Source organism: Malania oleifera, chromosome 6, assembly GCF_029873635.1.
Source record: "Malania oleifera isolate guangnan ecotype guangnan chromosome 6, ASM2987363v1, whole genome shotgun sequence".
Classification (NCBI taxonomy): domain Eukaryota; kingdom Viridiplantae; phylum Streptophyta; class Magnoliopsida; order Santalales; family Ximeniaceae; genus Malania; species Malania oleifera.
The window spans coordinates 106,161,786-106,174,065 of NC_080422.1; the positions used below are offsets into that span (position 1 = coordinate 106,161,786).

Genomic DNA, 12,280 nt, shown 5'->3' on the forward strand with positions numbered 1-12,280 from the left:
GGGCGTCTTCCCAGTAAATTAGAGGTAAATTCGAATGTGATAACATACTAAGTCCAATTTCAACAATTTGTCTATGCCTTCGTTCAATTGAGCCCATTTTTTGGTGAGTATGAGGACAGGCTAGACGATGTGCAATGCCATTTTCTTGAAAATAATTATGTAGCCTACGATACTCACCACCCAATCAAATTGTATGGCATTTATTTTACGTTCAAAATGTTTTTCCACATAACATTGAATAACCATAAAAATTTTGAATAATTATCCAGAAAGCTAACATAGTACCGAGCACCTGTAGTTGAGGTTACAGACTCCGGAACCCATACATATGTGAAAATTAAGTCTAATGGAGCATGAGAAACATAATTAGAAGTGCTAAAAGGCAAAGCATGGCTCTTGGCTAATTGGCAATCGGGGCACACAATGTGCCTCGTTATTTTATCAACTGGAAGCTTATTGAAGGACACAACACGTTGAATAACTTGAGGAGCAACATGGCCAAGGCGACAATGCCTCTGATCAAAAGAAACACGAATACTTGAAAGGGCTTAAGGATGAACGTTGGTGTTGGAAAAATGGTATAAACCATTACTGAATTGACCTCAATGAAGGACGTTCGCTGAGTAATCCTTCACAAGAAAATATTTGTCATGAAACTCGAAATAAACATTATTATCAATACAGAATTTTTGAACAGAAAGTAAATTTTTCTTAATTTGAGGGACCAAGGGGACTTGATTTAACACAAAAGAATGAGATGATGTATTAAGTGTAGAATTGCCAGTTTTAGAGATACACAAACCTTGACCACTGCCAACTTGAAGTTGGTCTGTACTATCATAGTCATCACTCTTTAGGTTTAGATTGGCTATATCAAGTGTGATATGGTGAGTAGCACTTGTGTCCACATGCTAGTCATTCTCCTAGTTGCCATTATTAGCTGCAACCAAGGCTTTTTTATTCTGAGAACGAGGAGGATCCTGATAGGTGAGATCGAAGCGGTGGTAGCACTTACGAGCGGAGTGGCCAGGTTTCCCGCAAACTTGACACACAACTGTAGAAGAAGAATATGTGTCACTGCGATTATAGGAGGAAGCACCCCCTCCCTGAGAATTGTTAAGGTAGCCTCTACCATGAGAGCCACCTCGTCCCCTATTGTTGGTTTGTTGCGACTGTCTCTGGATGACATTAACCTCAGCAAGTGGTGCTGGAGCAGAAAGATGATGGCGGTTTAGCCGAGATTCAGTAACAATGAGCAGAGAGTAGACCTCCTCAAGTGTGACATGGTCAGTGCAAGCATGGATGGAGGACACGAAACTATCATATTTGTGCCCTAATCCAACAAGATTATAAGAAATGACATCGTCACAATTGAGAGGTTGGCTGGCCATAGCAAGTTTATCAGCTAATTTTTTGATTGACAAAAAATAATCATTGGCATATTGACTGCCTTTCTTTGCGTTTGCAAGTTGAGTTCAAACCTGGATGGTATGAGCTCTAGACTGCGAAGAGAAATTTTTCTCAAGTGCTTGCCAAACGTCATGAGAATGCTCAAGATGAGATTGTCCTGTCGCACCCACTGAGCATGCGCAGGATTTGGAAGGCACAATTAGTGCCCTATTTCCGTGGCCAGGGTCTATATGAATACCTTGATGGTACGTCCAAAATCCCTCCCCAAACTATTGTTGCTCCGCATCCTGAAACAGGTGCAACCACTCAAATTCCAATTCCTGCACATACTCGGTGGCTGCAACAGGACAATCTCATCTTGAGCATTCTCATGTCTTCCATGACTGAGAGTGTTTTAGCCCAGGTTATCTCTCATGCAACCTCTCATGAGGTTTGGCGAGCACTTGAGACAAATTTCTCTTCGCCGTCTAGTGCTCGTACCATCCAGGTTCGAACTCAGCTTGCAAATGCAAAGAAAGGCAGTCAATCTGCCAAAGATTATTTTGTGGATAAAAAAATTACCTGATGAACTTGCTATGGCCGGCCAACCTCTCAATTGTGACAATGTCATTTCTTATGTTTTTGCTGGATTAGGGCATGAATATGATAGCTTTGTGTCCTCCATCTATGCTTGCACTGACCATGTCACACTTGAGGAGGTCTACTCTCTGCTCATTGTTACCGAATCTTGGCTAAACCGCCATCATCTTTCTGCTCCAGCACCCAGTCAATTTGATTGAAACAATATTGGTAAATGGAGTGATTGTAGTGGTAGAAGAGGAGGGAGTAGCAGTGCTAGTGGATGAGGAAGGAGAGGAAGACATGATGAGACGATAGTCTTTTTGTGGCTCAAAATGATACCATGTAAAAGAATTGATGTGATAGGAGTAAAGGAGATTAAGAAACAGAGGATAGTTGAATTGATGTTCTGTCATATATGAAACATGATACATGATAACTCTTTATAGAGCTTCAGTACACCAGAGTACCTATCTTCTAGATATTTCAAAATTCAAATAACAACTGAAATATCTTTTCAAAATTTTAAATAACAGCAGAAGATCGGAAGAAGATTTCAAAATTCAAATAACGACAGAATATCTTTTCAAAATTTAAATAACAGCAGAAGATCGGATCTGTTGTCCTCCTAATTCTCTTCCTTTTTTTCCTCCAGTTGACAGCTACGGCTTTGCTTGCTTGGTTTGTTATTCAGTTCCACATTTTCCTCTACATGTGGAGCTTAGAAAAAAAAAAAAAAAAAAAATTATCTCCCTGTCTCTCTCCCCTACACTCTGTTTCTTACAAATAGGCAGGGGATGTCGTGCTATTAGAATTGTTGAAAAATAGTTAATGGCTGAGGTTGAAGGAACTCCACCTAGCATAACCCTAGAGGATCTATTCTGCATTTGTCAGCAGATGTTTATGAATGCCATAAGGATAATATTGTTGTCGGTTGTCTATGGATGAACTCTGCCAAATGTCAATACACATGCACATTTTATGACTGAGCAAGCAAACTCCCATCAGTCAAACAGATACCAGTTCTACTTAACTTCTTCATTTCATTTCTAAATAAGTTAACTATTTGTCTGTTTTCTTATTGTTCAATCTCTGTTTGTGTAGCTTTTAAGCGTCTGGCATTTTTATGAACCATAAGTTCTTATGCTAGTTGACCAAAAATACTTTTTTTCTTTCAGTGGATTCAGGTTCTTTATTTGAAGTGAATTCTGCTTCTGAGAAGGTTCCACCCAGTCCATTACGAGTGCCTCCCAGTCCTTCTAAGTTTTCCATGTCCCCAAAACTTAGTAGGCTTGGATCTGTTCATCTCAATATGAACCAGGTTACCAAAGCTACTCGAAATTTTTCACCATCCTTAAAAATTGGTGAAGGAGGCTTTGGAACTGTGTACAAGGCACAGCTACAAGATGGTCAGTTTGTTGCCATAAAACGAGCAAAGAAGGTAAGTTTTTTAATGACCTTGAATACACTGCACCTGCAAAATGTTATTTTTAGATGCAACAATGTCTAAATCTTGTACTCCTTGCTTCAAGCAGAAACTGTGACATTGTAGTTACGATTCCTTTGGAATTATCTCAAGTAACAGAACATTTAGATCAAGAAAATTCTACCGTTTTCATGTTAGAAATTCATAGTTTTGATGAATAGTTTGTGAGGAATATAGAATGAAAGAAGGCATATTAGGTTCTAAGATTTGAGATGCTTTAAGGATGGATCTGATCATCTCCTGAATTCTAGCATCCTACATTCTGGTTCACCCAACCTAAAATGAACTACAATTTTGATAGAAACACTGAATTGTCATTTATTTTCTTGCCTTTTGTTTTCATTCGATGGCCATGATTTGAAATCCAATTCAATTGCAAAAGGTTTTGGGGGAAGAGAAAGAGGGATCTGCCTAGATTACATTCAGAGACCACAGCATATATGAAATTTGTATTTTGCTCATGGTTAGATTACATATAATATAGGCTTCACCTTCTCAAAGAATGAGCAGTGCTTTTTTAGGAGATGAATGTTTGTTAATTCTTATCTTATGGTCTTTATTAAGAAGAAAAGGAATGCCTGACACCGGTTCCTCTGCCGTAGTTTCTTACTTAAAAGGGATCTAATAGACTAATTTTAAATAAGCCTTCTCTCACTACACTCGAGCAAATAGTGCACTAGGCACATATTCACATGCATATATCTAAGTTCCCTGATTTTAGTTGAGGCTTAGCCATTGGCCTTCAATCCATGGATAGGTTTGAGGCATGTTTTGTAAAATTAATTGCGACTTTGCAGGCCATTATTGCACAAAGTAGCTATAAATTGCCTAAAAGAAATTTTCAATCCCACTTTTTCATTATGCCAAAAATAAAAATAAAAATAAAAATAAAGCATTCTAAATTAAATTTAATAATTTATCACGTTTTCTTTCCAAAAGTAAATAAATAAATAAATGACACTTAAATTGAAACAAAAGTGATTGAAAGTCAAAAAGTTTTGTTTCCTGGAAGAAATTAAGATTATATTTCCATGAAAAAAAAGTCAATTTTAAGTTAATTGAGGTTGGAAATTATATTTCTCAGATCAATCTATGCCTTTTCATTGCCAAAAAATAGGATTAAACTATGGATACTTTAGACTATGTTTTGTCCTTTTTATGATCTTTTAGTTTAAATACATCTACACTTGATAAAACAATGAAAAGTAACAAATGATGTAGGACAGGAACATGAAATCAGAGAGAGTGTGTGTGTGTGTGTGAGAGAGAGAGAGAGAGGAGAAGAAGAAGAAGAAGAAGAAATACATGAAACTATCCTTAAATTAATTAAACTTCTAAAAAAACCAGAATTTTTCCCAAACTAAAAATAAAAATTGTAGCTACAATATAAACATATAAAGTTCTCCAGTGGTGGTTCTCCATCAAAATGTTAGGCTTTTCTCACTGTTGAAATACTGCAATAGTGGGTGAACGTACAAAAATGGTAGGTATCTTTTTCTATATAAACGCTATGTATAACAAATGATGTTCATACCTTTACTAAAACACTAATGTGTAACACTCCACTAAAGATGGAGCGCATAAAACATCCAAACTTCTAAAAGAACCAGAATTTTTCCCAAACTAAACATAAAAACTGTAACTACAATATAAACATATAAAGTTCTCCGGTGGTGGTGCTCCATCAAAGTATAGTCTTTTGTCACTGTTGAAATACTGCAAAATGGGTAGGTATCTTTTTCTATGTATAACAAATGACGTTCAAACCTTTACTAAAACACTAATGTGTAACACTCCCCTAAAGATGGAGTGTACAAAACATGTTCTTCTTAGCCCTGGCAGACTAGCCAAGACTAGTAAACAAATTAGCCAATTGATATTCGATATCCAGACTTCACTTGAGTGGTTAATGAGCTTTTCTTCTAGTTTCTCACTTTCTCTCAAACAAAATGATAATTTACCTGAATCTGTTTTGCCCTTATGAAAAAACAAATAGCCACTTGATTATCACACATCAGCTCCATAGGCTATGAATGATGTTACCCCAGCTCTTCCAATATATTCTTGAGTCGAATTAAGTCACAGATAGTAGCAAATGGTTATATACTCAAGACTCTGCACTTGACCTTATGACACAATTGCTTCTTACTTTTCCCAGAAATTGTTGCTCATTCTTGGGGTTAGAAATGAACAGTGGAGGTTGATGAGTAGGGTTATTCACAAATATATCTATCCTAGTAGTTGGCAACTCATCTTGAAGTTTATTGCGAGTCCCAGCAGCCAAAATTTTCAGTGAAAAATCAAGGCGCATTTCTGGTCTAGAAGCAGTAACAGTGTGGTGGGGGGTGGCCGGTGCCCCTGCCCTGGGGGAGGATGATAATGATATAAAAATTAATTTTTAATATTTTAAAAAATATTTTGTTGATTTTTCTTTTCTATATTTTTCAACTTCAACCTTCTTTTTCTTTTCTAGTTTTTTTCTTGTTCAAGTTGTTAGTACTTTATTTATTTAATGATAAATTTTATGATTATATATTATAGTTTAAAGCTTGGGCTGTTAGTCTAAATTTATTAGATTTTTATTACTTTAACAAATAAAATAATAGAACTTGCTTAATTTATTCTATTATTTGTATGTCTTATGTGCCTAATAGATTAAAGTAGAGTATGTTGAAATTTATTTTATCTTTATTTTAATTTATCAAACATATGATTAATGAAAAAGTAAAAATGTATATATATAATTTTGTTTTTGTTAATAGTGATTCACAACAAATGTAAAATTTGTTGCCCTTATTAAACAATATTAGTAAGTTGAACTAAAGTATCCAAAATTAGGGGTATACAAAAATTACTGAAAAACCGAAAACCAGACCCAAACCGTACCATTTAACATTTCGGTTTGGGTTTTTGGTGTTTGGTGTTGGGTTACAGTTCTACCAAACTGAAAGAACCAAAAAACAGAATTATATATTTATCTAAAATTTTTTTACCTAATTTCTAATTCTAACTCATTAATTTTATAATCATCAATTATGTACTAAATTTATTTATGATAATAAACACGTGTAAATATAGCTGACGAGTGGGAAGGATTAGAACCTTTTATACATGATGATGAGGGCTCTTCTCCTATGCATTACCAATGTAAGACAAGATTCTCAAGTGGAATGACGCCTTGAGTCTCCATGGGCATTCCCCAGTCCTCCCAGTTGCCAGTCTTCACACCTTCAGCCTTGATGTCCATGTCCTGCATTGACTGGCATCTACTTTGGTGGAGCCTTCTCCACTTATACAAGCAGGCCTCCAGTAGACTCCATTTCACTTCATTTGGGCTGCAGTGAGACGAAACTGCTGCTAGGCCCTCTCTATTAAAAGGCCATTGAACAAATTGAAATGGGCTTGAAGTTTGATTATTGTTGCGAGGTCCAGTTCGGTTAATAGCTGAAAACCAGACTGAAGAACTGTATTTGTATTTTAACTGAACCTTCGGTTTACAGTTCAACAACAATTTGCAATTATGGGAACCAATTTTTTCAGTTCAATGTTCAGATTAGGGTAAACCAAACAGGGAAAACTGAGTACACCCCTATCCAAAATACACTAAACCTCTTTTTAAGAAGAGTTAAGAGCTTAAAACATGCAAATATACAAAATGCATGAGATTGTGCATGCTTGAATAAAATTCACGGCCATTACACTTGCTTCCCAACATTTAACATCCACTACTGCTGCTCCGCACTACACCCATTACGTTATGCTACCTGCTACTGCTATTTAAAATCATGGCCTATATCTCCTTCTGTTTGTCATCACTAAGCCCATACTGAAAGGCGTGTTTCGATTTGCCTGATCTGATCAAATAAATCTTGACAACCTTAGACCATAGTAAGTAATTATTTCATTAAATTTCTCTGTAGTGATATGTGGCAATGATGAGGGGACTAAACTATTGCAAAACACCCTGTGGCCTGTTGGCTTATGAATCAGATCAAAGAAAAAACAAGCTCCAGCGAAGTCTTATGTGCCAGCAGATGATGTCAGCGCTGGTAGTTTGCAAACAATGGGTGTCTTTAGAGGATTATGGCATTGGTTTTGTGACACAAGAGGTGGTCAGATGAAATTGATTCTTGCAAACAACAAAGCTAACACCTTTTTTGAGAAGAAGTTAAGAAAATATATTAGCTCAAAGGAGGGATATAAGACAGCAATACAAGATAAAAACACCTTCTTTGGTGCAAGGTAAACAATATTTCTGGCTTACATACGGCTTGTTTGGGATGACAGAGAGGCTTGAGGGTGAGAAGACAGCAACAACAAATGCAGTGGTGCTGGCGGTAGTTTCGACAACTATGTAGGGTTTAGGGTATTAGTTCTTTGCTCTGATACCATGTTGAGATCAAGGCCCATATTTCAACTTTGACTTAAAAGGAAGTTTCAACAAAAGTTTCTGACAGCAATGTCAAATTTGGATTTCAGTTTTAAAGAAAATGATGAAAATGAACAGTTAGGCATGGAATTCTTTTATGAAACTTTAGCAACTATTAACAAACATAATAATGCTAGATTTAGAACTAAACTATGATAATTAAAATTCATCAAGGATAGTTATGTGGTGTATAAGGTGCAATCACTGTATTATAATAATCATATTAAACACATTCAGTTAATATAAATGAAATTCATAGACAAACAACAAAACCAAGCCTTAGTCCCACTAAGTGGGGTCGGCTATATGAATCCTTTTCCACCAATTTATGCGATCATGGATCATTTCTTTTGATAGATTCAAGGATATTAAATCCTTATTCACTATCTCTTCCCAAGTTATTTTAGGTCTACCCCTACCTCTTCTACTGCCCCCCACAATAATTAACTCACTCTTCCTCACAGGTGCACTATAAAGCCTTCGTTGCAAGTGTCCATACCATAGAGTCGTCCCTCCTTTATCTTATCTTCTATAGGAGTTACACCTAACTTACCACGAATATGTTCATTCCTTAATTTATCTTTCAATGTTATACCACTCATCCATCTAAGCATTCTCATCTCGGTAACTTTTACTTTTTGGATATTATGTTTCTTCGTCGCCCAACATTCCGATCCATATAGCATAGCTGGTCTTATAGCTGTTCTATAAAACTTCCCTTTCAATTTTAAGAGTATTCTACGATCACATAACACGCTTGAAACACTCTTTCATTTTACCCAACCTGCCTTAACTCTATGCATTACATCATCTTCAATTTTTCCTTTAGTTTGCATAATAGATCCAAGGTATTGAAATCTACAAGTGCTATTTATTTCTTCATCATCAAGTTTAACTTTGTCTCCAATATTCCTCCTATCATTACTAAAATTACATTTCATATATTCTGTTTTATTTCTACTTATCCTAAAGCCTCTAGATTCCAAAACTTCTTGCCATAATTCTAACTCAGCCTCTACTCCATCCCTAGTTTCGTCAATTAATACAATATCATATGCAAACAACATACACCATGAAACCTCCTTTTGAATACTCTTAGTCAATTGGTCCATCACTAAAGCAAAAAGATAAGGACTCAAAGCAGATCCTTGATGTACACCTATGATAATTGGAAATTCTCTAGTTTCTTTATCTATAGTCCTTACACTAGTTATTACTCCATCGTACATATCCTTAATGACATCGGTATACCTACAACATACACCCTTTTTTTCTACAACCCACCGTAGAACTTCCCTAGGTATCCTATCATATGCTTTCTTAAGGTCAATAAATATCATATGCAAGTTCCTCTTCTTTTCCCTAAACTTTTCCATTAATCTACTTAAAAGATAAATAGCTTCTATGGTAAATCTCCTAGGCATAAAACCAAATTGATTTTCTGAGATCTTTGTTTCTAACATTAATCTTTGTTCAACTATCCTTTCCCTTAGTTTCATCGTATGACTCATAAGTTTAATTCCACGATAGTTATTACAATTTTGAATATCTCCTTTATTTTTGTATATAAGTATTAAAGTGTTTTTCCTCCATTCATCTGACATTTTCTTAGTTTTTACAGTTGTATTAAATAAATTATTTTACCATATAATTTTGTTATCACCCAAGCATTTCCAAACTTCAATTGGGATGTTATCTGGTCCTATAGCTTTCCTATTTTTCATCTTTTTTAGTGCAAATTTAACTTTGCTAACTCTAATTTTGCGAATAAATCTTATATTTTTAGTCTTTTCCTCATTTGACAATTCTAAGTTTAAGCCTTTTATTTGGTTTTCGTTAAACAACTTACTAAAGTAACTTCGCTATCTTTCTTTAATATCTTCGTCTTTAACCAAGACAATATCATCCTCACTTTTTATACATTTTACATTTCCTAAGTCCTTACTCTTCCTTTCTCTAGCTTTAGCAAGTTTAAATATATCTCTTTCCCCTTCTTTTGTACCTAATCTATCATACAAACTATTAAATGATCTATATTTAGCTTCACTAACGGGTCTTTTTGAAAAGCTATTCACATCCTTCTTGTAATGATCTTTAGTTCCAATTAAAAAAAAGGTTCATTAAAGGAAATTTCAATTTGGGTTTTGAATCTCTAATGAATTTCAAGGAAATTTAATTTATGGTTAAAATGTTGCTGAAATTTTGAGATTTCAATAAACTTCAAGTGATCTATGGAAATTTTGTAAAATAAAAGTTGAATGCTGTTTCAATTTCAAAGGCAGTAAAAAGTGGAAATTTCGACAGAAAATTTGACAATTTCATGGAAGTTCAATACCATGGTTGAAATATTGCAAGATGGAAAGCCTACAGAATGGTAGGTTTCCTTTTCTGTTTATGATAAACTCTTATGTACAATAAATGAAGTTCATACCTCTATTTCTCTCTAACTTGTAAAAATGGGTTGAATTCTTCAAGGGCATTTAAGTTGGTATTTATTAATTCAGGCACTGACCTGATAACCCAATTTCAAGATCATTACATGGAAGGACCATTTAAAAAGTGGGATGTTCAGAGGACACTTTGGTAGATATTCCAAAGTAATATTAGAGGAGCTGCAATAAAAAAATTTTGGATGACGATGACTTTGATATCTCTCATGACCTAGGGCAAGAGGAGAGGCAGTCATGAAAGCACCGTTGGTTCAAAATTTATATATCAAGCTTTAGTTCTGAAACTACTACCTATCCAAGGCCAAGGATTAGGTCTTTCCTGCAAGTTCAAAAGTCTTCATTTTCCTACGTTTAATCAGCATATAGTTTAGTTGCTTTAGGAATGTACTTCTTTCCATTGTAGTTGCTTTAGGAATTTAGATTTTGATTGTGAAATGTGGACATTATTTATTTGATCCATTGATTAATTTATACTATTAGTTAATTAGTTGGGAGTTTGAACTTTGTTTATGGATATTGTCAATTAGAGTTAAAACAATGATTACTCTGTGTGTGTAGTGTGTTGTTCCAAGAAAGTGTTCGATTCATTGGAAAACTATTTTTCATTCCTCTAGAACAATCCGAACAAACCTACAGCACAAGCATAGGAGAAAGAAAGGATTCAGTAAAGGGTGCGGCAGGAAGCGAGAGTAGCAAATGTTACATAACGGGAAGCGGGTGTAACTGCTGTGAATTTTCTTCAAGCATGCACAACTTTATGCATATTAGTATATTTGCATGTTTTAAGCTTTTAACCCTTCTTATGAAGAATTTTAGTGTATTAGTTCAATTAAGCTGTTTGGTAAGGACAAGGAATTTACATTTTTTTAAACCACCATTGATAGAAAAAATTTATATGTGGTATTTATACTTTTTCATTATTCTTATGTGTGATAGATTAATTGATAAAATATATATATATACATATATATATATATATATATTATATGCTCTATTAATCTATTAGACACATAAGACACATATGAATTATACAAATATACAATAACTAGAAAAATAAAGAAGGTTGAAGTTGAAAAATATAAAACACAAATTTCAAATTGCTAATATTACCCAATAAAATATTTTCTTAACAGATTAGTATTATCAAATTGTTAATGCATCTCTTGTGGGTATTTAAGAAAAATAGTAAATTTTGTATCTTTATCATGTCCTCCCTCCCATCACATAGTATTGAGGCTGATTTATGAAAGGAGGGGAAAAAAAAAGTGAGAAGATGACAACAATAGCAACACCAAACCAAGCCTTAAGTCTTACTAGGTGGGGTCAGCTACATGAATTTTTTTTTTGCCAATTTATGTAATTATGGACAATTTTTTTTCGACAAATTCAGGACTATTAAATCCTTACTCACTATCTCATTCCAAATTATTTTAGATCTATCCCTACCCTTTCTACACTCAAAATAATTCACTCTTCCTCATTGTCACATTATGTGGACTATGTTGCAAGTGCTCAAACATCTGAGTCATCCCTCCCTTATCTTATCTTCTACAGGAGCTACGCTAACTTACCACTAACATTCTTGTTTCTTAATTTAACGTTATACCACTTATCCATCTAAGCATTCTCATCTCGACAACTTTTACTTTTTGGATATGTAATTTCTTAGTCGCCCAACATCATGATTTTTATAGCATAACTGTCTTACAACCGTCCTATAATACTTGCCTTTTAATGTTAGGGTATTTTATGATCATAAAGCACACTTGAAGCATTTCTCCATTTTACTCAACATGTTTTAACTCTATGCATTACATCTTTCAATTTCTCTCTCAGCTTGCATAACAGATCCAAGGTATCAAAATCTACTAGTGCTATTGATTTCTTCATCATCAAGTTTAATTTTGTATCCAATATTCCTCCTACTATTACTGAAATTACATTTTA

At 34.5% G+C, this 12,280-nt stretch overlaps 1 protein-coding gene across 1 annotated transcript in view; it reads left to right on the top strand.

The window, feature by feature from the left end:
• Positions 1-12,280, top strand: part of LOC131157261 (calmodulin-binding receptor-like cytoplasmic kinase 3) — a 34,328-nt gene that overhangs the window by 4,569 nt on the left and 17,479 nt on the right. The window contains exon 3 of the mRNA XM_058111262.1: positions 3,147-3,409. Coding sequence (XP_057967245.1) covers positions 3,147-3,409 — 263 coding nt within the window. The remainder of the gene's footprint in view (positions 1-3,146; positions 3,410-12,280) is intronic.